Source organism: Anas acuta, chromosome 15 (genome assembly GCF_963932015.1).
Source record: "Anas acuta chromosome 15, bAnaAcu1.1, whole genome shotgun sequence".
Taxonomy (NCBI): Eukaryota; Metazoa; Chordata; class Aves; order Anseriformes; family Anatidae; genus Anas; species Anas acuta.
This window is the reverse complement of record NC_088993.1, coordinates 15,068,248-15,096,219: the sequence shown is the minus strand read 5'-3', so window position 1 is coordinate 15,096,219 and position 27,972 is coordinate 15,068,248. Positions and strand designations below refer to the sequence as shown.

Here is a 27,972-nt window from a genome sequence, read left to right as displayed (position 1 = left end):
GGGTGAGGCTGGGGCAGGACGGCAAGGTCTGGCCTCGCCTCGGGGATGTTCTGGAGCTTGGAGGTGTTGGAGAGAGGGAGAAATGGTGCCGGGAAGGCAAAACACAGCAAATATTACAGCCGGGGGCTGGTTTGTGTCTCCTGCTGGCTGGGGGCCAGCCTGGGTTGGGAGCCCACCGTTGGGGGAAGAGGCTGCTGGAGCAGGACTTTGCTCCGACCCTCTCCAAAAAGGCCTCACTTTTGTAGGGACAGGGTGACCTGGAGACACCCAAAGCCTCCCAAAGAGCTTAAAATAATATTCACCACCAAGAAATAAACTTGGACTCCAACCAACCTTAAATAAAAAAAAAATAAAAAAAAAATCCCTGCCCGCAATAAAAAGAAGCGGCTTTGCTTCCCCGCCCTCCCCCTGCCCCCTGCTTTTTTTTTTTTTTTCCTGCCCCTAAACGAGCCGAAAAGGGAGCGAAGGCTGCGGGGTGGCCGTGCCCACCATCGATTTTTCGTGGAAGGAGCCCAGAAAGGGCGGTGATGGAGCACGGGGCCGCGAGCCCCCGGCCCCAGCAGCCGGCAGCGGGGAGCTGAACCGGAGCCGGGAGGGAGCATCGCTGCTGGTTGGGGCTCTGCTCGGCCAGAAAAATCAAAGGGAGAAGGAAAATCGAGGTGGAGGAGAGGAAGAAGAAGGGCCGAAGGGCTCGGGCGAAGCAGCCATTAGGAAAGTGCTGATGCAGAGGTTCACTTGTGTCTACGGGCAGAGTTGGAGGAGTTGCTGTTCGCGGACAAAGGCGGTAGGAGGGAGTGGAGCTTTGTAGAAGCCGGAGCCTGTCTCGCTGGGTGTCTGCGTTTCATTCCCTGTCAAGCGGCTGGGGAAAAGCAGGGAAGCGCCGAGCTGCAGCGCTCGCTCAGGATCAGATAGCGAGGAAACCAATAGCGGAGGGAACCAAAAAAAAAAAAAAAAAGAGAGAAAGAAAAAAAAAAAGAAACAACAAACCACCGAGCAAGCAAGCAACCCACCCTCCACGCTGAGACTGAAGCAGGCAGGTCCCTGCCAACTACACAGCACGCATCCAGCAGCGAAGAAGTCTTCCCTCCCCGGGCAGGAGCGGAGTTGAGCCCGAAGGATATTTGATGACACTTTTGCAGCGATGGGGCCCCCAGCATCTTCCAGAGCCCATTTGAGGGTGAAGCCTCTGAAAGCGCAGAGGGAGTTTGAAGCTAAATTCACCTGAGTCTGGATCTCTTGGCCGCTGGGATTTATCTCTATCTATCTATTTTTATTTTTCTCCAGGGAAACCAAACAAAAAAAAAAACGTGTTTTGTTGTTTGTTTGTTTTTAAGCTCTTTTTTTTTTTTTTTTTCTTTTGGAAGAAGATCTTTATTTTTTTTTATTTTTATTTTTTTTTCGTGTGGTTGCAATGGAGGGCTTGGGTCTGTGCCTACGAAGCAGCAGCCGAATGCTGGTCCTGGGAGAAACCGGCGCGGACGCGGGGTCCCTCGCCAGCTAACTCCGCAGGACCCGGGGCCGGGGGGCTCGATGCAGTGAGAGGTAAGTGCCTGCTCCTGGGGCGGCAGCGCCACGGCTCCCCCCGCTCCTGTAGCTCTGCCTGATCCCAGGTCGGAGGCAAAAACAGCAGTCTCATAGTGAGTCAATCACTTCCACCTCTTGCAGCCCTACCGTAGGAATAACACGGGGAAGTTTCGCGGCAGCAGCCTCGCCGGTGAAGTTCCTACCCTCGCTCCCCCTTTCCCTGTTGGTGACTGTGCCCTAAATGCCAGGGTGGGTTCGACTTTGCCAAAAAAAAACCACAAAACCCAAGATCAAACCAATGCCTCGGGTCCCCTCCCTGCCCGCTGGGCGAGGATTCCTGCTGCCTTTCGGGGAGCTTTGGTGCCGTGCTCGCCTTCTCAGCCAAAACTTTTGCACAAGGTGGTTTTTTTTTGGAGATGCCCATGCGGGGTTGTGCCCCCGAGCACGCACATGCCCGTGCGCGATGCCCGCTCCCGTGAGGCTGGAGAGGGGCGAGCCGGGAGCTTGGGGGGTGCTTAAAAGCAAACTGCAAAGCGCAGGGGAAAAAAAAAAAAGCGAAGCGAGCCGCCGCCGACAGCAGCAGCAGCAGCAGCATAATTGCATCACTGTAATAGTATCGGCGCTGAGCGCGAGCCAGGCGAGTAAAAATCGTCCAGAAAATGAGCTGTGCTAAAGTGCCTCCAGTTAGCAGCACCTGCACGCCTTCTCTGGGTGCATGAAGGCTGTTTGTATTTTTAGCAGGCTCTCTTAATTATAGAGCAAAGCGTGGCAGAGAGAAAATGGTGTGTGCTTAGCAGGATTCAGCCCCGGGGGGGTTTTGCAGTGAATGTGAGCACAGCAGCACCAAATTGGGGTTCTTCTCCCCACCCTGCCCCGTACCCTGGTGGTTTTGAGCCACCTGTTTGGCGGTGGTGTTGGTGAGCCAGGTCTGGGTTTTTGTATTCCTGTTCTTAGAAAGCGTGCCGATGACTTCGTTTCCTAGCGCTGTTTACCTCTGGTGTTGGGAAAGCTCTGGCAGAAATGGCCCGGGCCAGGAAATTTTGGGGATGGCTTTTACCCAGGGGGTTGATCCGTACATGTTCGTAGGGCCTGTGGCAAGCACTTAGCGGCGTGTTGCTCTCCGAAAGTGACCCTGAGGCTGTCCCACACCCCCCCTGCACCCCAAATCGGAGCAGCCCCCATTGTCAGCATCTGGGGGATCTCGCTGGGGTGGCCCGATGGGGACAGGGAACTTGTGTGGCTCTGGCAGGCACCGAAGGCCGGGGATGTTTTACAGCTGGCTGCAAACAAGCAGCAACAACTCGTTTTGCTCCCGGAGAGCTCCTTCCCCTCATCCCTCTTCTCTGCGCTTGGAAAACTTTCCGTGTCCTTTTGTTCCGAACAGCAGGTGAAATTCCCTTTGTGTGAGCACAAAGCCGCGAAGGCAGAAAATAAGGAAAACAAGGTTAAAAAAACAAAAATCAAAATCCCCGACGGCTCCTTCCAGGCCCGGAATAGCGCTGAGCATTCCCATACGCGCCGAAGGAGCTCAGGAAAACACCGGCTCTGCTGGGGCAGGCACCCCAAAGGCCACTTTACCTCTTGCCTCCGGTCTACGACATGCTTTAAAATCCCTCCTTGTCTCTGTTGGGTTTTTATCCCAAAGAGCTGCTTCGCCTACGAGTTCCAAGTGGATTTTTTCGGAGCCCTGAGGTGACCCCGGCGGGGTGGTGGCGGTCCCCAGGCGGTGGCACGGCCGCAGCTGGAGGTGAGCTCCCTCCTGGGGGGCAGCAGGGGAGGGACCCGGCCCCTCTGCAGAGAAACTTCGCAGGAGCTCTCCAGGCAATGGCACTTAAATGAGCTTAAAACCGGCGTTTTCTCCCCGGTGGGAGACGGGATTTGGGGTCTAAACGTGCTCGAGCAGTGGGGGAGCCTCACCCCCCCAAGCTCTGCCGGGTAGGGAATAGGATGGGGAAGGTTCTCCCTGAGGATGCTGCCTCTGGAAGGGCCAGGAGGGCTGTCACCGAGGGGGGGACACACGGGTTTGGCCCCCTCCCCGTTGTGCTGGGGTGCGTGGCACGCAGCCACCTTATGTAAGCACCAGGCACCTCCTGTAGCCCTGCTGCTGGCCCTGCCAAACCTCCTTTTTTGGGGGGGGGTCCTGATGGATGTGGGTGCTGCTGCGTCACCGTGAGGGCAGCAAAATCCCCCCGGTGTTGTCCAGGGGGGACCAGGGGGACCAGAGGTGGTGGGCACGGGGCTCTGCTGGGATTTCTGCAGGGTGGGTGCGTGCAGCTTTGCCTGGCAGGGGCACAGGGGCTGCAGCCCATTTCTAGGCTCTTCTGCGCCTCTCGGCTTGCACCCAGCCTCTTTTGGGTTCTGTACCCAAAGGCCATGGCCAGGGCGAGGGCTGGCACTTTTGGGAAGGGAGAAAACAGCCCGATTCGTGCCTATTCCCCATGCTGTGGGAGCTGGGGTTTGTCCCCCGAGCTTGGGGCCACCAGCTGGTGAAGGACCTGTGTCCCTGCCCCGAATTATGAGTGTGTTCATCCATCCACCCCGCGGGCACAGAGCATACAAACACATCCTACAGCCTGCTGAGAACACGGGGAGCTGAACACGGCCCCACTGCAGCATCTCAGCTGGGCTATGGGGCAGAAGGGTGGGATTTGGGGGGCTGTAGGGCGCTCGGGGGTTCCCAGTGCTGCCCCCACAGCTCTGGCTGGCCGTGTGCCCGTCACCTCGCGGGGACGTGCCCCTCTGTCCCTGTTCCTCTCGTGCTCCCGGCCCCATCCCCGGTTCCCAGCTCCCTCCCTCGCTCCCAGCTTGCAGCGAGGCAGGGCTGCCGGTGGGCGAGGGATTTTTTTTTTTTTTTTGCCGAGCTCTTTCAGATTCCCCCGTTGGACTTTTGAAGCATCTGGTATCACTATCTCGGCGTCATTATGAATTAATTAACATTAATTCCCTGTTCTGGTATCTCCTATTGCCAGGAGCCTTAGCCTGGGATTTTATTTATTTATTTCTTTTTTATTCTCCCTTCCCCCCCAAGATGGAAACGGCCGGGTCCAGGCTATGCCTGGGGGAAAGCTGGGGGAGGCCACGCGGCTGGGGGACCATGGGGTCCCTGTCCCCATCCTTCAGGACAGGTGGCATTGGGGCAGGGGAAAGGTTTCCTCTTTAGCCCTGGAGAGGCCTGATCCTGGCTCCCCAGCTGTTGCTGGGGGCACCAGGGATGCTGCTCCCTGGGATGCCAATGCCAAGGGTCCTGTCCCCAGGGGTGCTGTCCCCAAGGAGGTTATCTTGGGGGTGCTGTCCCCAGGGGTGCTGTCCCCAGGGGTGCCAACTCCAGGTATCCTGTCCCTATGGATGCAGACCCTGGGATGCTCCCACCCCACAGCACCACCCCCCTCGTGCCCCCACACATCCCCCTGCTGCTGCCCCTTGCCACGAGCTTCTGTAGGGCCACAGCGACCCCAAAGCCACCCCAAGCCCCCCACAGGCCAGGCTGAGGGGCTGGGGATCCCCACGGTGCTCCGAGAGCCTCAGGGACAGAGGTGGGGTGGGGTGGGGGACACCCCCGGGTGGGCTGGGGGACAGCCCCGGTGTCCTACATCCCCGGAGCCAGCTTGGGCTTACGTAACGGCCGTGCTGCAGTCTGCTCTGCTGCCACTGCCACCGGCTGAGCTGCGGTGCCGAGACCATGTCCCCATGTCCCCATGTTCCCATGTCCCCATGTTCCCATGTCCCTATGTCCCCGTGTCCCCCATATCCCCGGGTTTTTGCTTTTGGGGGGCAAGGGGGGGATGCTCCGGGGGCAGGTGAGCCCTGGAGGGTGGTGGCAGCTGGCAGGGGGCAGTCAGTGGTGCTGCCTTGGGGAGCTGAAATATCCCCAGGGTGCTGCCACCCTGGGGAAGGAGGAGATGGGGAGGGGGGAAGAGGAGAGAGCCCTGCCCTGATCACAATTTTGGGGTGGGGAGGGTGCGTAGGGACCCCAACGGCATCCGTGCTCACTTCTCTGCCCTCCTCGGAGAGAAATCTCCTTTGGAGAGAAACTGAGGCAGGGTGCGAGCACATGGGGCACGGGGCACCCAGAGGAAAGGCCTCGGTGCCATGCTGTGGTCTGGCTGGGGGCCAGCACGTAATTGGGACTGAGAAATGCACACCCGGGAGCTGCCCTGGGGACAGGAGCCGCAGGTGGCCCGGTGCTCGCGGTGGCACTCGCCCAGTGTCCCCCTCCAGCTCAACTTGGGGCAGGCAGGAGCAGGGTTTGGGCACGGAGGCATGCAGGGCCCCCCCCAGCTCTGTCCTGATGGTTTGGGGTCACCCAGCACAGTGGGATCCTTCTCCCACCCCCATGGTTTAGCAGGATGCCACCTCCCACGGCTGACACCCTTGGGGACACCCAGCAGGGCAGCGCAGGGCGTCCCTCCGGGCTGGAAAACCCGAAAGTGGCAAAAAAATGTGGTGCCCTGTGGTGACAGAGCCTGCATGGTGACCGTCCCCTGTCCCCTCCCGTGCCGAGGCTCAGCCCGTGGCAGCATTTTTGGGGTGGGAGGTGCCCAGGCACCCTCCGGAGCCACCCACCCTCCCCGCTGTCACCTCCTGGCTGCATGGCACAGGGACCCCGCGCCCCCGAAGCAGGGGGAACAAAGGCTCCTCTGATCGAATCCCTCCCGCCTGGGCCGGGAAAATCATGGCTTTGTCCTCGCTGCTAAAGGCTCAAAGGCCTTTGGTTCCCTTTTGGGACACGTCTGGAAATGAGCCACCGAAAGAAATGCCAGGAAAAATAAGCCTTGGGTAGCAGCTACTCTTCTCGTGCCAGTTTCGGCCTTCCCAAATGGAGGGCTCTCATCCCGGGGGGGGCCCCAAAAGACCCCCAATGGTTCTCAGCGTGCCGGGCTGAGAACGCCCTCCAACTCATCACACCCGGGGGCCAGCTAATCTCCATCTGACAGCGAGTCATCCTGCCCACCGCGCCGCAGGCTGCAGTGACAACGTGCTTAAAGGGGCTGATGAATTAAGTGCATCTTATAAACGCATCAGATTCCCGTATAATTACAGCGCGATGGATTATGTGCGGTGCTGGAGGGGAAGCAATTCGGCGAGGAGAAGGAATTGCAGTCAGAGGGGAGAGGCACTGGAGGGGAACTGGGTGAACTGGGTGCAGCTCCGCTCTCCTGGTGCTGTGCTGCCAGGGCTGCCGCGGAGCGGAGTGGCGGCACCGAGGAACTTGTCCCAGCTGCAGGGTTAAGGGAGGCAGGCTGGCCCCAGGGAGCCAAAAAAGGGCTGGAGGGGATCGTGCTGGGCTGGGCTCCGTCCCCTCTTCTCCTTTTCGCCCCAGGAGGAGAAGACCCCGCTGCCCACGGGCTGGCACGGGTCAGCAAGGGGCTGGGGGTTTTGTCTGCTGCTTGTCCTGGCACCCCGCTGCTCTGTGCATGCACATTGATGTGGTACAGCAGTCAGCAGCCAGTGCTTGAGCAGCTGAAAGATGAGACTCTGAGTCCCCCCTTTCCTTTCCTTTCCTTTCCTTTCCTTTCCTTTCCTTTCCTTTCCTTTCCTTTCCTCCTTTCCTTTCCTTTCCTTTCCTTTCCTTTCCTTTCTTCCTTTCCTTTCCTTTCCTTTCCTTTCCTTTCCTTTTCCTTTTCCTTTCCTTTCCTTTCCTTTCCTTTCCTTTCCTTCCTTTCCTTTCCTTTCCTTTCCTTTCCTTTCCTTTCCTTTTCCTTTCCTTTCCTTTCCTTTCCTTTCCTTTCCTTTCCTTTCCTTCCTTTCCTTTCCTTTCCTTTCCTTTCCTTTCCTTTCTCCTTTCCTTTCCTTTCCTTTCCTTTTCCTTTCCTTTCCTTTCCTTTCCTCACCCCAATGGCCAGAGATTTCCCTCCCCAGGGGACACAAAGCGGAGGGAGCCACCACCGTGCCACCAACACCCCAAAATAAAGTGGCGCAGACCCATGAGCAGCTGAAATGACGTTAGAGGTGACAACCCCTTCCCAGGACAGGGGGGGCAGATGGGGATTGAGGGGATGAGAGACTGCTGGTGCCCCACAGAGGCTCATCCACGAGTCCCAAAAATCCCTCACCCCCAAATCCCCTGTCCCCAGAGGGTCCCATGCCTCACGCATGGGAGGCACGAGCCCTGTGCCCTCTGCCCCCTTCTTCCCTCGCTGCGGCTGGAGCAAAGGCTTTTGAGCGAGGAGCTGTTGTCTTCTTCTCGTTAATTGCATGGAGCGGTGCCACCACCGGACAAGCAGGCAGTGTTGTCCCGGGCTCTAATAAGGGCAGGGAGAAAGCCAGGAGCAGGACGCGGCACGGTGGCACGCATGCGGCAAGGAAAGGGGACGTATCGGGTAGGGGGGGCTCCACGCACCCACCTTGATGCACCCAAATCCACCCAAAACCCTGCGAGCATTGCTGCCCATCCACCCACCATCACCATCCTCCTCTCCTCCTCCTCCCTGGCAGGGCCGTGGGACTCCTGCCTTCACTCTTGCGATTGCGCCTCTCCGCTAATTAGCACAATCTGGCGAGGCGCATCCGCTCTCCCAGCCATTAATTATTATTAATTATTTGTTATGCAATAAAGTTGAAGAGCGCGGCGCTGGAGGCAGCACGAATGAAAACAGCCCCGGGCTCTGGGTTATGTAATTGCTGCTGAGTGGGCACCCCGCGGCCCCCCAGGATTTGGGGACACGTTGGTGGCATGGGCGCTGCTGGGCTGGTGCTGGAGGGGATGGCAGGGGCACTTGTGCAGGCTGAAACGGGGAAATCGTGATTTTTGGGGGCCTGGGGGAGAGGGGAGATGGGGTACCCAAAGTTGAGAGGGAAATGTGTCGGTGAGGTGGGTGCTGCAGGTGGAGGGGGACAAGGTGACGGCTGGGGTGGGCTTTGTGGCACCCGGCTGGTCTTGCAGCTCCTGTCCCAGCCCCATGGTCTGTCCCTGAGGGCACCGTTTGGGGAAAAAAATGGATGTTTTCAGCAAATTGCATCCTATCCCAGCTGGGGGGTGGCCGTGCTGCCTGGCCACCTGAGCCCCAGGGTGTCGTTTTGGGGCTGGCACTGCCACATCCCGGGTGTCACCGAGCGATCCCTGCGGGTGGCCCCGTGCCGCAGGGACACGGGCTGGCGGTGGCAGGGCCCCCACCCAACGCCTGCCTGAGCAATTGCAAAAGGGAACCAAGAAAAATTGGAAATTAAAGAGAGGAAAGAATTATAAGGATCCTGGCTCAACACAATGGGCTTTGGTTTCAGGAGAGCTGATACCACACGCTCTCTAATGCCAGTCCTCAGAGGCCTTCGGAAAGAAGCGGGGTTTGGGCGATGCTCAGGAGCATTTTTGGTGGATGTGAGCGCGTTTTTAGAGCTGTGCTTGGTTTCTGCCCCAGCCGGTGCCACCCCCTGCGCCCGGCTGCAAGGTCCCAACAGGCTCTGCCGCGCCGCAGCGCATCAACCACTGCCGCAACGCAGTGTCCCAGAGGAGTGGAGATTTTGGGGGGATAAATGCATTTCAGCTGATAGAAATTCTCTATTTCCTCCAGCCTGGGCTGCTTGTCCTGGATAATTTAATAGGGGGGGATTCCAAAGCCGGGCAGGAGAGGCTTTGCCCAAGCTCTGCTCTGCACCGTGACCAACATCCCGGCACTGCTGGGGGCTTGCAGAGGTGACAGGACCAAGCTGCAGCTCTGAGCATCACCGGAGAAATCGGGCTGCAAAGGGTGCCCAGGACCCCATGGCCGTGCCAAAACACCTCGTGCTCCACCAAAAGGAGGATGCTCTTCGCCTCGAGCCAAAAGCTGGTGCCTGTGCGCGGGGCCGGGGGCTAGGACGCGGCAGCGGAGCACAGCAGGAAGGAAGCGCTCGGCGAGGACACAGCCAGCACTGCATGCACGTACTTACATATGTGCTATTTTCAGCTTGACGGGGAGCAGGCCAAGTTCTCCAACAGATTGAGTTTGGATCTGAAATCCTCCTCTCCTCCTCCCCCCTGCCCAGCACCCACTGCCTGCAGGCACGGGGAGTCCAAGTGCGTGCCGGGCACCCCGCTACGGGCCATTTGCTCGTTGTTCCTGCCAGGAGCTCTCCTGGCGCTGCTGCTGCCCAAGAATTGCAGCAAGGATGATGGATCTGACCCTGCTGGGGGCAGCAGCTCCTGCTTGCCCCCTTCACATTTCGGGCTGGCCCAGGCAGCAGCGCCAGCACCCCCCAGACATGTCCCTGCTCCAACAGGGACACATCTCCACTTCTCGTTGCCTTTGCACATTCGTGCGCACTCCCACCTGCTCACTCCTTGCCTTTCCCCAAGCAGAAATCATCCCTCCTTCCTCTTCTCCCCAAATCCCCCCTTTCTGCCCCCCCCCCCTCCCCTACTACTGCGACCCCTCCAGAAGTGCAGCTGTTTTCGCAGCCGTGTCCTTGCCCTGCTTGAAATGCAGGAAGAAATCCATGTGCAACTTACTGTCTCGGCACCCTGTAATCATTTTGTCAGCCGAAAAGCACTTTTGTCAAACCCCCACAGGCAAACCGGGAGGGGACGGGTTGGGGAGAGGCACCTGACACCAGCCTGGGCTTTTCTTCCCCCTTTTTTAATCCTGGGTTTTGCTTTACGGGTGGGACAAGAACTGGGTTTTCCTCTCCTTTCCCTTCCTGGGTGCTTCGGCAGCTGGCCGGGTGGAGGCAAAGGAATAAGGCAAACGTGGCAGAACAGCAGCGAGGCTGGAGAAAATGCATCGCCATCGGCTGGGTTCGCTTGACAAAGTGCAATTACACAACGGGAGGAGAAAGCCGTCCGGCTCAGCGGAGACTTTGGGGAGTTTGCAGCAGGACTAATGGAGCCCCGGGCTCAGCCACCTGGAATGGCCCCAAAGTGTCCCCCGTCCCCTGTCGGATGCTGTGGGGCATGAAACGTCCCCTCTCCATCCCACCCATGAGCTGCTCTGGTGGGCTCTTTTCAGCAGGAGGGGGAAAGATCCTTCTGCTCCAGCCCAAAACCACACTAACTGGATGGCAGCAGGGATCTGGGGACGATGTGCTTTAAGGGCTCCTCGAGGGGCTGCATCCTGCCCCCAGCCCCAAGTGCCTGGAGAGCACACCTGCCATCAGCAGCCAGGCTCTCTGCGCTTATTTTATTTTACTTTACTTTGGCTGGTGCTTGCCTGAGCATCTGCAGGGGCTGCCCTTGCCAGCCTGCATCATGCGAGCCCCATGGGGAGCTTGCAGAGCGCCGCTCCTTTCTCCCAACCTTTCTGCTAACGAGGAAGCGAGCGCCTGGGCTGGCTGCGGCGCTGGGAGCTTGGAGCCACCCGTGGTTGCATCCTGCTCACGTCCTTCCCCTGCCCTTAGTGGTACTGAGAGGGGGCAAGGAGGCCAGGGGCTGGGCGCTGTGTCCGCGGGGAGCAAGGTGCTGCCTGGAAATCTTGTGCTCGGGAGCAGAGCTTCGGCTGGAAATCGATCAGCCCTAACGCAGAGCAGAGCACTCGTTGACTAATGAACCAGCAATCGTTAGCGCCTGCCCCAGTGCTTGCATTTCGCTGCCTTGTTTTCTCTGGCTTTAGCATCTTTTCGGGTTACACCCCCACCAAACCCTCTAAGGAAGGATTTGTCACGGGCTCGAGCACCGCTGCTCACATAAAGCAGGGCTCGGACGCAGAAAGACACCCAGCAGCCCACTTGCAAATCCTGCTCGTCTAATTAGGGTGCCAGGAAAGACTCATCCATCCTGAGGTGTCCAGCTTGTCCTCATCTGCCCACGTGAAATTTGGGCCATCAACCACTCGCAGGCACCGTCGCAGCACGGCGCTCCCGTCCGGAGACAGGTCTTTAAATCATCCGCAAGCACCGGGGAAATCGCAGACAGCTCGAGAGCAGAAAATGAAAAGGCGAAACAGCGTTCCTGGAGTTTTCGCCCTGAATTATTTGCTCAGCTTTAATAATAAGTTACACACCAGCAAAGCTGTGGCGGCTCTCGCTGACTTGCTGGAGGAAAACCTGCCAAGGGGATGCTGCGGAGCGGTACCCAGCTCCGCTGAGAGCCTTTGGGGATGGGGACCGGTGCGCTCCGGGGAGGATGGGCTGGGGAGAGAGGAGGAAATAAATCCTCTTCAACGTGTTTTGGCTGCTCAAATGTAGTAACCTGAAACAGAGCGGATGCAGGAGCTGGGGTTGAAGCTTTTCATTAATTTTTCTAGAGGTGGAGGGGAAAAAGTGGCTGTGGGGCTGGTCCTGCTCGCTCAGCTCTCTGCTGGCCCCGGCGCTTGGGGCAGCAGCAGGGAAAGCTCTGGGCTGCCTCTCCTGAGCTATTCCAGGCTGGTTTGACTAAATCGAGCTTGTTTAGGATGAATCACTCCAGCACAGCCGGTTGTGACCTGCTGGCCACTCTGCTTGCTGAGCGTCTGCAATTCCCCGTTTATTGGGAAAAATGAGAAGTTGCTTTTTCGGCCTTTTTTTTTTTTTTTTCTCCAGGACTGCAGATTGCAAATAATGACAGCCTTAAACACGGGTTATTTCACAGCCTGCTGGCGCTTTGGGATGGGATCGCTGCGCGTTTGGGGCTGTGACACCATGAGCCAGGCCAGCCTTGTGTTGGCACAGTCCATCGGGCACATTAATTTAACTCTTCCCGTTCTCTTTGCCTTTTTATCCAAACAGAGTGGCTGAGGGTTTGCCATGCACCACACGTTACACGCTGCCCACCCTGCCCAAGGCTCTGGGTCTGTGCTGCTCACAGCTGGGCTGGATTCTGCTTGCTTGCACCTTGAAGGATCCCATTTTTTCTCATGTCCTGGTGTCTGTTTGCTGTTTTTCCTTACTTTGGGGTAATTTATGGCTGTGGCTCCCCGTCCTCCTCTCCCTCCAGCCTCCCCAGGAGCCTCCTCCCTGTGTTTTGGGGAGGCAGGTAGCTCGCTCCCAGCGAAGGAAGCTGTCAGCACTTTGCCCGAGGGCGTTCAAACCTCCCGAGCACAGGCAGAAAACTTCCTGAAGGAGCAGCTTGCCGTGGAAATATCGCTGAGCTGGACGAATTGCTTGGTTTTGGGGGAGCAACAGTGAGAGCACCATGACGATCTGCCCCTCTTGCTCCCAGATGCTTGAGCAACCCAAAAATGATTCATGACAAGAACCTAAACTGCTGATCCTTTATTCCCTGGACTGGACTGGGACCTGATTTTGGACTTTCTGGCAGTAGCCAAGTATCGTTTTCCACCAGCTCCTTCCCCAGATGAGTGATGAGAGCCCCCGAGGGTCTGGGCGCATGGCGCACGAAGCCAGGGAGGTGTCCGGGAGCCTGGAGCACGGCTTTGCAGCTGCTTGGCTGCCGGCAGGACCCAGCAACCTTTCCCCCAAAACTTGGAAGCGTGTTTTTAGAGAAAGAAAGTAAAAACAACAACAAAAGTCAGTCGCTGCGATGCCATCTGTGTCTGCAGCATCGCACAGCGGGGGGAGCAGCCCGAGCAGGCTGCCGTGCTCACAGCCCTCCGAGCACCTCGGCGGAGAGCTAAAATGGGTGCCACGAGCCTTCCTCCCCCCTTGCTCATCCTCGGGGAGGAACGTCCTGCTTCTCCTGGGAACACCGTATCTCCTGGGCATCTCTTTCTTTGGAAGCTTTGATTTCTTTTCCAACTGTGGCTCTCCAGCCCTAGAAGCGTGTCTTGGATATTTTTCTCCCCGTGGTCCCCCCCCTCCCGCTGGTCCCGGTGGGGAGAGGCTGGTCGGGAATCTGCCCCGCAGCCCTGGCCGGAGGGGACGAAGGGCTGGGGGCAGCAGGTTGCCAGTTGGTTTGTTTTCCCTGGTGGGGCTTCAAAAAATGATGGGCTGATGGGTTTTGAGTCTCAGGGGGGCAATCTCCCTGGCAGCATCCAAGTTGTGTCACCTCTCCGCTTGGCTCTGTGACGACAGTGTTGATTTGAATTCTTCCAACTTAAGCCTGATTTAAATGATGGTGAAGTTGGGGGGTGGCGTGTGGGAGTAGAGCACTGAGCGCTATTCTTTTTCGGTTGTCATATGCCTCCATAAAGACTTCTGCCTTGGGGATTTGCATAGATCCGTGGTCCAGATTGCGCTGCCAAACCCACCGGTGGTCGGCAAAGCTATGGCAACGGTGCTGCGGTGGCTCCTGAATCGTGCCGAGCCGCGAAGTTGGAGGGTGTTTGCAAGTCTCGTGCCGTGGCCGTTTCTCTTTGGTTGGGGGTCCAGGGAGCAGCCGTGGGCCCGCTCCCCACTTTTGGCCCACGGCATCCCCTGCACCCCTCGCTCTGCAGCCCTGTCCCCCGGGAGAAAGCCCGGAGCTTGAGGCCGCTCGGCTGTGACAGAGAGGCGGTGAGGTCAGGGAGAAGCCAATTCTCCCCGCTTTTGTGAAAAATCGGTGTTTGGGTGATGACCTCATGGAGAGGAGGCTGCAGAGCGAGCCGCTGCGAGCAGCGAAACCGCAGGAGGCAGCGGGGGGAGATCTTGCAAATGTCCCAGCCACGAGCAGAGCTTAATTCGGTGGTTGTAATTGCTGAGGACACGCACATCTGTAGGAAAGCAGGCTCCCTTCCTTGCAGTGCTCCCAGAAGGGCTTGTTTGTTTAATTTTATCTCGCAGAGAAAATTATAAAAGGAAAAAAAAAAAAAAAAAAAAAAAGAAACAACCAACCAACCACCCTGTGGTTTTGCTCAGCTGCAGCACGAAACGCCCCAGCGGATCCTGGAGAGCGGCGGGGACCGAGGCCCTCGCCTGACGCAGGTATTTCTGTCGGGGAACGGGGTGCCCGGTGTGCCAGTGGTGTCCCCACTCCTGCTGGGACCCGCTGCCCACCTGCAGGGTGCTGGGTGCCGAGGAGCTGCCCGTGGCCATCCTCAAAGCTGCAGAAATCCCGACGTTTCACTCATTATCCCGCTCTGAAGGCACCGTGGGGCATCCCCTGTCCCCCTGTGCTGCTCCAAACCCCCTGCCCGGGGCGCTGCGTCTGTGCACGAGGGACATCTGCACCCTGTGGGGGTCTCACCAGCCTGGCGGGTGCCAGCAATGCGCTTTCTGATGGAGAGTGAGTGGGCAAGGTGGCATTTTGGGGCAGAACACGGAGATATTTCTGCTGGCTGGCGCTGTGCAAGCTGTCATCCAAACCCTGCCCCGGTCCTGGCTGGGCAGCGCTGGCGTGGCTGGGTAACGTGGGAACGCCTGTGCTCTGGTTTCAACTCATTTTCTTTGCTGTCATTAGCTTGAATTTCCAAGGGAGCCTGCGCTCGGCATCAGATGATGACATCCTTTAATTTAGCAAATGCAAAAATGGGACCTTTTCCAACCGGCGTGATTAGAAGAGTCCTGCTCCTCTCCCACCCGTGGTGCACGGTGCTGGCTGCGCGGCGCCCCTGGCCGGGGCTGGGGCTGAGCCCTGCCCTGCTCATCACACCCACGTGCCACCCATCCTCACCGCCCCTGCCCGCTCTCCTGGCTGATAAAAAGCACTGGGGGGGGGGCTGGAAATGGGATGGGAGCTCACTGGGGGGGGTGAGGGGGCTGGATCCCCCTGCACCACCCCCCAGCACCCTCCGCAATCCCGTCCCCAGCCCTAACGCCCCTTTGCCCTGCCAAGGGCCTCCTCCGCCGGCGGGTTTGCGTAGAACGCTGCGTGTCCCCCCTAAGCAGCTTAATGAGGGTTAAGAGGCTAACGGGCTTATTACCAGCAATTATTTCCATAGCCCTGCAGGTGTCCCTGAGAACAGCAGGGCCCCACGGCCGCAGCATCCTGCTGCCAGCCAGCCCGGGGTGCTGCGAGCTTGTCGGTGCTCAGCTTGGCCATCCGGAGAGGAAACGGTGGAAATCTGACCTCTCCATACATTATTTTTTTTTTTACCAAAAATCCAGCTTGGATAAGAGGGTGGTAGCGGGGTGCAGCCCCGTGGCAACCTCCCCCGCCCCGGTCCTTCTTGCTGTGCCTTGGGAGCAGCTCTGCAGCATCCCTGCGCTCGGGCGGTCGCCTGGAGACAGCGCGGCGGGTTGCCACAGCGACGGAGCCTTGGCTCAGCATCCCTCCGACTCCGCCGGCTTGGCCCAAGTTGGGCGAGAGAAAAACACCCCTGGGATGGGGACCCCGCCGGCAGCGGGGCTGGGGAAACTGAGGCAAGGCTGGGGGAGGCAGCGAGGTGATGGAGGAGGTTTTTGGAAGCTGCCTCGGGGCTGAAATGGGGGAAGAAACGGTGGAAATGGGGATGGTGGAGGGCTGGGGGGTACCCATAGGTGTTGTGGGGGGGTAGAGTGTTTTTGGGGCACGTTCTGGTGCAGCATCTCCCTCTGAGTCCTACAAACAGCAGCGTTCAAGTCACCGGGGCAATGTCACCTGTGCTTGGGCTGTCACCAGTCCCGATACCCGACATGTGCTGGGATGGGACAGGAGGGGTGTGCGCACCCCAGAAGCTGTGCACACGCAGGATTTGGCCACCCTGATCCCAGCCGAAAATCCTGGCTTCCCCCAGTCCCAATAAACCACAAAGCCATGAGCACTGGGGGACCAGCGGGGTCACGGTGGTGGCACGACCCTGGGGACCTGCTGCAGCGAGGGAGAGGAGGATGAAGGCTTTTGGGGTGATACCAGTCCCGGTACCCATGCCAGAGTTCCCCCCACCCTGCCGAGCCTCTAATTATAAATGACAGAAGCGGAGGGCAAGGGGGGGGTTACGTAACTTCGGCGTTTGGAAAATTCTCTCTGCTCCCTTATCAGCTTTATAAATACCTCCAGCTCGGCCCGGCCAGGCTGGGGGGAGGCGGTGGCACGGGCTGCAGCCGGTCCCAGGCCGTGCCTCAGTTTCCCCGTGCCTATGGACAGGAGCATCCCTGCTCCCCCCTGCTGGGTGCCAACAGAGGGGGCTCCTTGTTGCCGGTGTGAGCACTGGGGGGAGCGCTGCTTTTCACCCCCAGCAGGTTGATTTTTATTCCATCCCTGGGGAAAAGCTTGAAGATGCTTTTTGGGCATCAGCAAACCGCAGGCTCAGAGATCTAAGGTCCTGCCTGCCGCCACCACCTGCCTTGTGCGGTGCTGCATCCCCCGGACCTGAATTTGTTGCACCCCCCAGGCTGCTCCTACACATCCCCTAAACCCCTGGGCTGGGTCCATGCTGCATATTAACCAGAATTAGATCAGCCCCCCCATGTCCTGTGCCCAACCAGGGCACACTGAGCCCCGAATATCACTGGCACCCACTGCAGGAGGTCAGGACCCCCTGGCTCACACACGCCTGCATTTACACCGCTCCCAAATTACCTCCCTGGGCGGTGTTGAAGGGCGGCTGGGGCCACATCGATACGAGCCCATGCACGCAGCACAGGGCAGCGTTGTGTAACTGCACGTGGCTGCTCGCTGGGGGCACCTCTCCCCATCCCACCAGGCTGCCCCCAACCCCAGCGCCAGGCTCCTGCGCTCCGCGGCCACCCGATGCCACCGTGGCCACCCGGCCGTGCCGGGGAGCTGCCTGACATCCAGCTCTGCATCTCCAAAAGGTGGTGGGAATCATGTCCAGGACCTTTGGGGTTTGGTAGCCAGCAGCGTGCTGTTTTTGTCTTTGTCCCCCAAATCTTCCCGTTCTGGTTTTTGGTTGCTGGGGGAAGGATGCCTCGTGTCTCGCAGCGCCGTGAGTGCGCACACAGTGGTGCGTGGGCTCACAACACCGAGCTTTGCGCCTGCCCTGTTTTGTTGTGGGGTCACCCAGGAGCACACATGGAAGTTGTTTTTTTTTGTAGGGCTGGCCAAAAAGAAGGTATTCCTGGCAAATACTTCAGTGCTTTTCTGATCCTGCAGAGTGCACCTGTGCGAGCCACCCGAATACTGACCCGGGTTGTGCAAACGGGTGGAGGAGCGAAGCAGCTGGGTGTGCACTGACCCTCGCTGGCTTAAAATTGACATTTTTAATACCCTGATCTCTCTGCTCACCCTTCTGCAGCTGCAGGGCCCCTTAACCAAGTGATGCATGGAAGCACCCGAGGCTGGGGCACAGAAATAATGAGAACTGGGTTGTTTTAGGGACTCCTACATCTGCCTTTGTGGTGATCACTGTTAGAGCAGAACATCCCAAACGAGGTGGGTGCCTGGGCTTGCGTGCTCCCAGCCTGGCAGATGCCCAAATTGGGCAGGGATTTGATGTCTCCCCATCGGGTCCCTGGGGCTGGTACCCACGGGCAGGGAACGAGGGGGATTAATGGAGCTGCTGATCCCTGATGGCGCGGGGGGCCGGGGAGCAGCGAGCCCCCCCCGGCGTTACACAACTCCTGCACTAAATCTTCCCTGCATCAGATAAAGATGTCGTCTTGTGCCCCAAATACCCTGCCCTGCCCGGATATTGGGGTTTTGGGGTGGTTTTTGTAGTTTGGGGGTGCCTGGCTGCCCAGTGATGGTACAGCGGGGTGGGGAGGGCAGAAACCCAGTGCTCCCCAGCCCAGCATCGTGATGGGTGTCCCCAGGAAGGAAACTCCTCTAATGGGGAATGGCACCCTGACAGAGAGCCCTGGGAGGATGTGAAGGGCAGGGAAATTCTTCTTGTGGGCAGAGCCCTGAGCTGGGGGAAGGACGGGAGCAGCAAAGCTGTGCCAAGGCCCCTTTCATCTTGGAGATGCCAGGCATTGTGCATGTTTATCAGCCCCAGCAGGAAAGGAAGGTGGTTTTTCTTCTTCCCCTGGGCAAGGCTTGAAGATGTCTTTTGGATCATGGCCGGCATTAAATTGCAAGTTCAAAGAACCAAAGTCCTGCCTTGGGCCACCGCTTGCCTTGCCCCTGCCTGGTGTCCGATCCCCTGTGTTTGAATCTGTTGCATCCTCCAGGCTGCTCCTTCGCCTCCTGAAAACCTCTGCAATCCCTTTCAAGCTGCTCCTCTTCCATTCCCCTGAGACCGGCCATATCCTGAGCACGTTCCCACTGAACTATCTCAGCCTTTCCACCACCACCGCTGCTTCACTCCCTGCCTTTAGCGATCGCACCGGGGGCGAGCGTCCCCCCTCGCTGCCGCTGGCTCCCCACGGCCGCAGCCGAGGTGCCAGATCCTGGACATGTAGGGAAAAGGAGTGGCTGAAATCTGAGCCTGCAGCAATTAGCCGGGAGCGCGGCGAAGTCCCCGCCGGCCGCGGCGTCGGGCTCAGCATCTGCCTCGTCCCCGGCTCGGCCGCTCACGCTGCCTCCAACGCAGGGTAAGTAGGGCTCAGAGGGTGGCTCTGCCCGAGCGTGGCTTGTCTGTCCCCTGTCCCCATCCTCCTGGGCTTGAGGAATGTGGTTTGGGCTCTGCTGACAACGCGATGCCAAGGGGAGCTGCTTCTGGGGTGGAAGTCATGGTTTTGTCCTGGCATGGTGAAGGTGAAGGAGCTGCGAAATGATTTGGGAGAGTGGGGATGGACTGTGCCTCTAACCAAGTGTTGAGGATTTACTGGTGCTTGGCTGGAGCGTGAATGGTTGGGTTTGGAAAGCTCAAAAAAAACAGGATGCTTACAGGAGAGTGGCAGTGCCTGGTCTGTGGTGGTTCGTGGTGCAGCCTTGCTCGCGTCCTCTGTCCTCTTGCTGGAGGGACCCCAATGTCCCCAGCTGTCTCTTGCGCTCATCCTGCTCTTCTCCAGCATGGAAAGGTGCAGATTTCCCAACGGGAAGCTGGTGCTGAGCAGCTCAGCAGTGCTCCCTTTGTGGTGGCAGCAGCTCCACCTGCTCCAGCTGGGAGCCCCGTTGCGCCCAGCCTGGCACCGTGTCACCTTCCCGTGCCACCTTCCCGTGCCACCTTCCCGTGCCACCTTCCCTGACACTCTCTGCCCAGGATAAACATTTCCTGGGCGCCGGCTCTGCCCACACATGAGATTTCCCTTGAGCTGGAGGCACGGCTCCTGGGGAGGGTTGCGTTGGGCGAGACATGGAAAAACCCACTTTGGGCTTCCCCTTAATGGGATTTGGGAACGAGACCTCAGCGGGAGCCTGGGCTGGGTGAGCCGGGCGCAGGAGGAGGCAGGATGGGTGACGGTGGTGGGAGGTGCAGGTGCTGCAAGCTGGGGCTGAAGGGGCTCCAGACCAGCCCCTCTCTGCCTCTAACCCCAAGGCACGGGCAGCATCGCTCCGTGTGATGGCTTTTAAAATAATTCGTGCCCATGTTAGCCTGGGTTGATGGTGCCAGAGGCTCCTGTGCCACCCTGGGATGCTGCAGAGCGCTGGCTGGGCTCTCCCCGTGGTGCAGGAGCCACCAGCACTGCAGCCCATCTCCTTCTGCTCGGTGATAAAATCCTCTGGAAGACATTTGCCCTTTTGGTCCCTCTTTTCCCTGCCTTCCCACGGTGCTTTTTAGCAGCCGGGCCATCCAACCCCCCCCCCCCGCCCGGGGTCGGGGCAGGGCTGGGGTCACTGCCGTCCCCCTGAGCCCCTTGGCATGGGCTGGATGGGAACACGCCATCCCCTGATGGAACCCACGTCACCGTCGTGTCCCCAGGCAGGGACAGGAACATGGCCGGATGATTTCAGCTCCGCCACCATCTGCCCCCGGTCCCAGCACCATGGGTTTGGGGCAGGGGCTGGCTCACGCGGGGCCGTGGCAAGGAGCCGGGCACGTATCGGGATTTGGGGACAGGGGCACGCGCCGGGCACGTGGGAGGGACCGGGGAGGGGAGTGGATGGGGCGGGCGCGGAGACACCCCAAGGTCACCCATCCGAAAACACCCTCTGGTGCCCAGGGGCTTTTTGGGAAGCTGGAACCCGGCGTGCTTGGGGACCTGCACATCCCACTGGTTCCCCAAGCCCCCCGGCTGGATGCTAAAGCATTTCAAAGCCCCAGGGTCCTTCCAGCCATGACCCACCCAAAGGGGCCCCTATCTTCCCCCCCAAACCCTACTGAACCCGTAGCCAGCTGCCTTCCTCCGCCACCACCATCCCAGCCCCGGGGGCTCTGGGGACACCCCTGGAGTGCCACCACTGCAGGACATGGGGACAGGGAAGGGGACACATTGCCCTGCCTGGCTCCTCGCTGCTTGGATCAGATGTTTGACACGGCCGAGCCCATTTTTCAGGACAAATCCTGCGGGATACAGGAGAGGAGTGGGACCGGGGGCTCAGCGGGCATGAGCAGGCTGGGAAACCTCCCCTCCCCCTGGCTAAATCCCTTCCCCAGCACAGGACAGTAGGTTACGGGACTCGAGCAGAGGTTGGATTTAAGGAGATTACAACTTCTCCCCCAGGATAATCTAGAAATTCAATTAAAACTCTCTGTCTCTCTCCCGGGCTGCAGCAGGGCCACGGGGCACCCTGCGCCCCGCAGCCATGGCCGGGGAGCGCTGGGGAGACCCCCCCGGGCTCGAGCCAGGTAAGGGCTGACCCCTCATCCCATGGCCTGGTTGTGCTCCCCCCCCTGCCCACGGCTCTGCCCCTCCCTGGGGGATTTGCCGTGGGGATTAACCCGGGGGTTTGGGGGCGGGGGGCTGTGGGACGGGGCTGTGGGACCCCAGGGATTTGGGTGTGGGTGCTGCAGGGTTAAGGGCTGGCTGGCTGCATCCTACGGGGTTTTGGGTGTCCCTCAGTGCAGACTGACCCTGCCAAAGCCTTCGGCCCCCCCCTTGCCCTCTTCCTCACCCCCCCGCCGTGTCCCTCCCCGTCCGGCTGTGCGGATGTGAGCAGACAGACAAACAGCCGGAGTATCCCGGGCCATGGGATTCCAGACCCAGCGGGGTGGCTGCAAGCTGAGGGGGGACCGCAGGTGCTGTGGTGCTTCCTGACCCCCCCCCCCCAGTGCTGCAGTGGGGCAGGGGGAACAGCCCTAGGACCAGCCAGGGGGGCAGTGGGGTGGACGTGCACCCCCAGGACCCCACGCTGTAGGTATCGGTGCTGCCAGCACTGGCACCAAGGTGGGTGAACGGGGATGCTCGGTGTCCCTATCACACGGTGGAGGTGGGGGGACCTTCCCCAGGGTCCCCACTAACTCAGAGCACATTTAACAGGGCTTTGAGGGTGCTTAAATGCAAACCCATCACCCGCAGAGGCCACCTGGACCCTGCACCGCGCGTGTCCCCTTTTCTCTTCCCGTGCCTGTGGTGGCACCGTGCACAGCCCAGGCTGGTCGGGGATGAGCCAGAGCCTCTCTGCTCTGAATCCACCTTGTCCCCGTGCCTCAATTTCCCTCCGATGTGCCCCACAGAGGCTCACAGACAGTGATATCTCAGCTGCTCACTGTCACTAGCGGGGTGCGCAGGAGCCGCGTGGCGAGGTGCCTGCCCATGGTGCTTTTTCACCCGTGCACCGGTTTTTGCACCGGTTTTTCTCCCAAAAACCGAGCAGTTTTTTTCTCATACTGTCATGGGAGACTCGCCCATCCTCCCTGGCAGCGGGGAGGAAGCGGGGGGCCATTTATCTGCCGGATTTTGTCAGGGCCTGGCCCGCCTCGTGTCGGCCCTTAATTGACTGGAAGCACGCAGAGACGGGGCGGCGGCGGCACAAAAACTCCAGGCAGAATAATTCTGCTGCTCCCCCCTAAACCCTGAGGGGGAGCCCCCAGCTCCATCACCCCCCTCCCCAGTTCTGTGGGTGCCCATTTCAGCCCGGGGCTGGGTCCGTCTCCATCGGGACGGGGTTTGGGCACAGCCCCCCTGCTCCCCGCTCGGCGCTGACATTGCCGCCCCGCTGCCGGGGCATGAAGGGCATCGCTGCGGGAGATAGGGACGTTATCTCCTGCTGCAGGGCCGCCCGGCGTGACCTCCTCGTGCCGTCCCCTCTCACATTGTCACCTCTCCTGTGCCAAGGGGACCCGCGTGCCCCGGCTCCTCTCCTCGGGAGCAAGGTGTGATGCTAAATCACGTCGGCGTGCCCGGCCGCCTGTAACTAAAGCCCTTCCCTGCGCTCGACGAGCTGTTCCGAATATTGTCGTAACATTTAAGCCCCTTTAAAAAATATAATAAATAAAATCAGCAGAGCAGTCAGCAGATTGCTTGAGACGCTCGGGTTCTCAGCGGGAAGCTGCTCTGCGGCTGCTGCAGTTTCGGGGCAGGCGTCGTTGCCTCTGAAGGCAGCCACGAGCTGGCCTCAGAGCCCTCCAGGGAGCTGGGGGCTGCCCCTTTCTTGCTGTTTGGGTTCCTTAATGCTGTTCGTTAATGCTGTTATGCTGTGCAATGAGCAGCACGTGCCGGGGATGGCGGTGGGGCTGGTGGGCACCGGTTGTGTTAAGTTTTTTGTGCTTTGGTCCAGAGCTGGGATGCTCCAGGGCTGGATTTCGGCACGGTCGCACCAGCTCTCTCCCAGCCCGAGCCTCCCGTGGCGGCAGCGTGGGGCTCCAGTGCTGAAATTAAAACCAAACTCAGCTTTCAGCGAATTCAAGAGGCTGTGTTTCAAAACAAAGCCGTGCTAAATAAAGAGAGAGCTGCAGGCGGGCGCGTGCTCCGGCACAGCCCCACCACGCTCCTTTATTCAGCTGCGGTCTCCCAGGGCTGCCGCTGCTGTCCCCGGCTGGAGCTGCTCCCGACAGTGGGTTTTGTGCCCCCCAGGGCTCTGATCTCTGGCCACAGTGAAGGCAGGTCCTGGGGGACGGATGGAGGAAGGAGCAGGGCCCCAAAACAGATGGATGTCATGGCAGCAGGGGGATCCCCATCGCATCCCTGGGGTGCGACCCTGTGGGACATGGTGGGGTGGAGGAGAGGGAAGGAAGGGTGGAGAGAGAAAGGGAGAAAAAGAGGGAGAAAGAGAGAAAAAAGAGAAAGAGAGGAAAAGGAAGGAAGGAAGGAAGGAAGGAAGGAAGGAAGGAAGGAAGGAAGGAAGGAAGGAAGGAAGGAAGGAAGGAAGGAAGGAAGGAAGGAAGGAAGGAAGGAAGGAAGGAATGGAAAAGGAAAAGAAAGAAAAAGGAAAAGTGAGGACATGAAGGAAAGCTGACGGGAAGGAACAGCAAGACGAAGCAAGAAAGGGGAAAGGCAGGAGGTGGAGACGGGGAGCCCCAGGGTCCCCTGAACGTCACCGGGGTGAGGGCAGCGCCACTGCCCCTGCAGCCACCTGGGCACTTCTCCCTCCCAGCACCACTAATCCAGCCTCAGCTAATCCTCCCACAGGTCACTGGGAGCTCATTGAGTTTCGTCCACTTCCCAAATGCATCTAGAATTAATTAAAAAACAGCCATGGTGAATTCATCCCGTGGCAAAAGCATGTGGTGCGGTCCTCTGGGTGCTCCTCTGGGGCTGTGGGGTGGGCTGGAGGGCGTGATGGAGGGACAGACGGCCTATTGTGTCTCCAAATGCTCATCTTTCATTAAAAAGGAGGAGAGAAAGCCTAAATGGATGTAGGCAGCGTGGTGGGGAGGAGGACGTGGACTGGGTGACCAGGCTGGGTTTGGCTGGCTGAGCCTGCAGCCAGCCCTAAACTTCAGCTCCGTGAGCAACCTGCTGGGTCCTTCAGGCTTACAGTGAGCAGCAGGTGGTAAATTTTAAGTGTCAGTGGTAATTGCTAGTAGTAACCTGACTAGTAACTGTCAGCGCCTATTTTTCTCTTCTCGTGGCTGTAAGGAAGGAGAGCATCTCCAGCAGCAGTCATGCTGAGCGCCCCCAGAAGCAATTTCTCGGTGCGCTGACACCCCAAAGAGTGACTGCGGTGCTTGAAAAATCAGCTTTGGGGATAAAAATGCTGGAGTCTGGATAGCAGCAGGTGGAAATACGAGATTTGGTGCATCAGATGGTGGCACACGTGGGTCTTCTTCCAGCATCTGGGAGGTTTGGGCAGCTTCTTAGTGCTTCTGCTTCAAATACAAGGCTTCTGTGGGGATCCCCAAGACCTAGGCTGGATTTGGGGAGAATTTATGTAAAAGGAAATCTAGCAGATCTCTGCGAGCCGGGATGATGCAGCCTGAGGCAGGCAGTGCCTGGCAATGCTCCCCGGTGCTGGCGATGACGCTGGGCCGGCCGCCCAGCCCGGGCTGCGTGCAATGGAAAGGGTGTGCTTGTCCCTGCGTGTCCCCAGGGCTCGCGCTGATTGCAGGGATCGAGCACATCGATCGGCACCGCGGGTACGGAGCAGGGTGTGCAGCTATCAGCCGGGCACCTCTGGGCTGGGGGGGACGGGGGTTTCATCCCCAGACACATCCCATGTTGTTAAATAATAGGGCGAGCTGTGGCAGAGGGGTTGGGGAGCGCAATCTGTTTGGGGTGCTTGGGATTTGGCTTCTCTGCAATCCCTCCTGCAGCCTGGCATGCTGGGGAGGGGGCAGCAGGATGTGTTTGGGTGCCCCTCACCATGGGATGAGCTGGGCCAAACAAATGGGATCAAAACAGCCCCCCCTTCCCCAGCAGCACTTGTCCCTCCATGAGACTTGGCCACCGTAACCCACCCGTGACCGTAGATGGCTCCGTGTCCCAGTGGACCTGTTGGGAACGCTGCTCCTCAGGACATCTGCCCAGAGCGAGTGCCTTCCCGGGGCCGTCTCCAACCAGCTGCACGTTGGCCGTGTCCTCTCCCACCCCCGGGCAAGGGAAGGGAGGTTAAATCCACATCTCCCTGTGGTTTCCCTCGACCCCAAAAGAGCTGGTGCTCGGGAGGTCGGGTGACCGCTGCTGGGCAGCCATCCATCTGGCACGGGCAATGTGAACTGCCGGAGCTGCTTTCAGGCGTACCTTTATTAATATCTCCGCATGAGGAAGGAGAGCAGCTTGGCCTCTCTGCTCTCCCCTCCAGCAACCTGACCCCGCTCCGACAGGAGAGCTCATGAGGAACGAGAAGCAGAAGCGTCTTAAGAGACTCCGGTGCAATCCAAGGTTTTTCATCCGCTGGTTTCTTTGGGGTTCCCAGAAATGCCAACGTCTCCCCAGCAAGGTTTGCAGCATGAAAGAACAAACTTTAAGGCCTCTTCCTTCCCTCTGTGTGGTTTTTGGGAACAGCCTTGCCACAGGGGCAAGAGAAATGGGATCAGGGAGGTCCTGCAGCCAGCACTCAGGGGGTGCCCTCCAGTCCTTTTGCCCAGGGAGGTAACGGCCCTGTCTTTGTTTTTTTCATTTCAGAGCCTCTCACGGGATCCGCGTGGTGACGTGGCCGCCAAGACGTGGAAGCTTGGGACTTCTCTTCCACCGCAACAGAATTTGGGGGGTGGGCAGGGGTGGGCCAGGGGGACGCCAGGAGTCGCGAGACCCTTCACCTTCACTGTGGGCTTGGCTCAGGGATGACTGCGGGCAGAGTCAACCCCTACAGCATCGTGTCCTCCGAGGAAGACGGGCTGAGGTTGACCACCATGCCAGGAATCAACGGCTTTGGCAATGGGAAAATCCACACCCGGAGGAAATGCAGGAACAGGTTCGTAAAGAAGAACGGCCAGTGCAACGTGGAGTTCACCAACATGGATGACAAGCCGCAGAGGTACATCGCAGACATGTTCACCACGTGCGTCGACATCCGTTGGAGGTATATGCTCTTGCTCTTCTCCCTGGCCTTTCTGGTGTCCTGGTTGTTGTTTGGGCTGATTTTCTGGCTAATTGCACTCATTCATGGAGACCTAGAAAACCCAGGTGGAGACGATACCTTCAAGCCTTGCGTTCTGCAGGTCAATGGCTTTGTGGCTGCTTTTCTGTTCTCCATCGAGACCCAAACGACTATTGGTTACGGCTTCCGCTGCGTGACGGAGGAGTGCCCGCTCGCCGTCTTCATGGTGGTGGTTCAGTCCATCGTGGGGTGTATAATCGACTCTTTCATGATTGGTGCAATAATGGCAAAGATGGCCAGGCCCAAAAAACGGGCCCAGACATTACTTTTCAGCCATAACGCGGTAGTGGCGATGAGAGATGGGAAACTCTGCCTGATGTGGAGAGTTGGGAACCTCCGGAAAAGCCACATAGTCGAAGCCCACGTACGAGCTCAGTTAATTAAGCCCAGGATCACGGAAGAAGGGGAGTACATACCCCTCGACCAAATAGACATCGACGTGGGCTTTGATAAAGGCTTGGACCGTATCTTCCTGGTGTCCCCCATCACCATTCTCCACGAGATCAACGAAGACAGCCCCCTGTTCGGGATCAGCCGCCAGGACTTGGAGACGGACGACTTTGAGATCGTGGTCATCCTGGAAGGCATGGTGGAAGCCACCGCGATGACGACGCAAGCTCGGAGCTCCTACCTGGCCAGCGAGATCCTGTGGGGCCACCGCTTCGAGCCCGTCTTGTTCGAGGAGAAAAACCAGTACAAAGTAGACTATTCCCACTTCCACAAAACCTACGAGGTCCCGTCCACCCCCCGCTGCAGCGCCAAGGACTTGGTGGAGAACAAATTCCTCCTGCCGAGCACCAACTCCTTCTGCTACGAGAACGAGCTGGCCTTCATGAGCCGCGACGAGGATGAGGAGGACGATGACAGCAGGGGTTTGGATGACCTGAGCCCGGACAACAGGCACGAGTTCGACCGGCTTCAAGCGACGATAGCGCTGGATCAGAGGTCGTACCGGAGGGAGTCGGAAATATGACTCTTGGTCCTCTCACTGACTTTTCCGAGGGTATTTTTTTTCCTCCTCTAATCTCTTCCCCTACAACCCGCTCAAATTATGCAGAACAATGCAAGTGCCATAGGAATGCTTGAGAAATTAGTATTGTTCCTAGTTTTCAGTTTCATCGCAATAACCACTGAGCGGTCTGCAGGAGGGGACGGGGCGGGCACGGGCGCTCCCCGCACCCTGGGGACGCGGAGGGGCCCCGGGCGTGTGCGTGCCCCGCACCAGCTGCAGGGCTGGGCTCTCCCCGCGGGGAAAGCGCGAGCGTTTTCTTGGAGCCGAGATCCAAAAAGAGGAAATATCAGGAAACAAATCTGTCTTTCTTTCTTTTCCTTTTCCTTTTTTTTTTTTTTTTATTTTTTTTAAACTGAGCAGCAACAACAAAAAAATTGCTCGTTCCGGCAGGCAGTATGATTCAGTTGCACAAGATCAACACTTGAAATAACATGCAACGTTAACGTACTTCTTTTTAATTTGGGGAAAAGGGAGGGGAGGGAGGTGAGAGGGTTTTTAATTTTTTCAACGTAACGTTTGGGAGACTGTTTACCAAAATAATAATGACAATAACAATAATAATAATAATAATATGAATAAATCTGAAAGGAGTGATTCGGTATTTTTTAAAAGTGAGCAAGGGAACGAATAAGTCACCGAGGTCTTTTGAGGGGTGACTTGCTGGGCAGATGCAGGAGCTTGAAGCCAAGATGGCATCCGATTTTCGGGTGTGCTTTTTTTCCACTGGCACGGCTTCCTAGACAGAAAATAGACGTAAGTGGCTGCAGGTCCGTGGCAGCGAAAGCGAGTAGCATAATTACTGGCAAAGTAGCTAATAGGGAAAAGCCAGACTGCTATAGAAAGGATCTTTGTAAACACAATAATTAGCCAATTTCTGGAAATATTGATCTTCAGGGTGGAAATTGGGTCTGGGGCATCAGCTGCTGAAGTGCTGTGTCTCTGGCGGGGAATTCATAACTTTCACCATAACTAGGATGAAATGATGAAAAGCACAAAGGGCAGACTCAAAAGCTCTCAAATTCAGGTATTTCCCCACTTCACCAAAAATAAA

At 58.4% G+C, this 27,972-nt stretch overlaps 1 protein-coding gene across 4 annotated transcripts; it reads left to right on the top strand.

The window, feature by feature from the left end:
• The first annotated feature begins 460 nt into the window (after positions 1–460).
• Positions 461–27,972, top strand: LOC137864744 (ATP-sensitive inward rectifier potassium channel 12). 4 transcript variants are annotated; one of them, XM_068699189.1, is made up of 2 exons: positions 461–1,542; positions 25,435–27,972. In XM_068699189.1, the coding sequence occupies exon 2, from the start codon at positions 25,593–25,595 to the stop codon at positions 26,880–26,882; it is 1,290 nt and encodes a 429-aa protein (XP_068555290.1). In that variant the 5' UTR covers positions 461–1,542; positions 25,435–25,592; the 3' UTR covers positions 26,883–27,972. The 4 variants fall into 4 exon arrangements, with proteins under 4 accessions (XP_068555290.1, XP_068555292.1, XP_068555293.1 ...); XM_068699191.1 differs by lacking the exon at positions 461–1,542 and adding an exon at positions 17,909–18,639; XM_068699192.1 differs by lacking the exon at positions 461–1,542 and adding an exon at positions 20,098–20,777.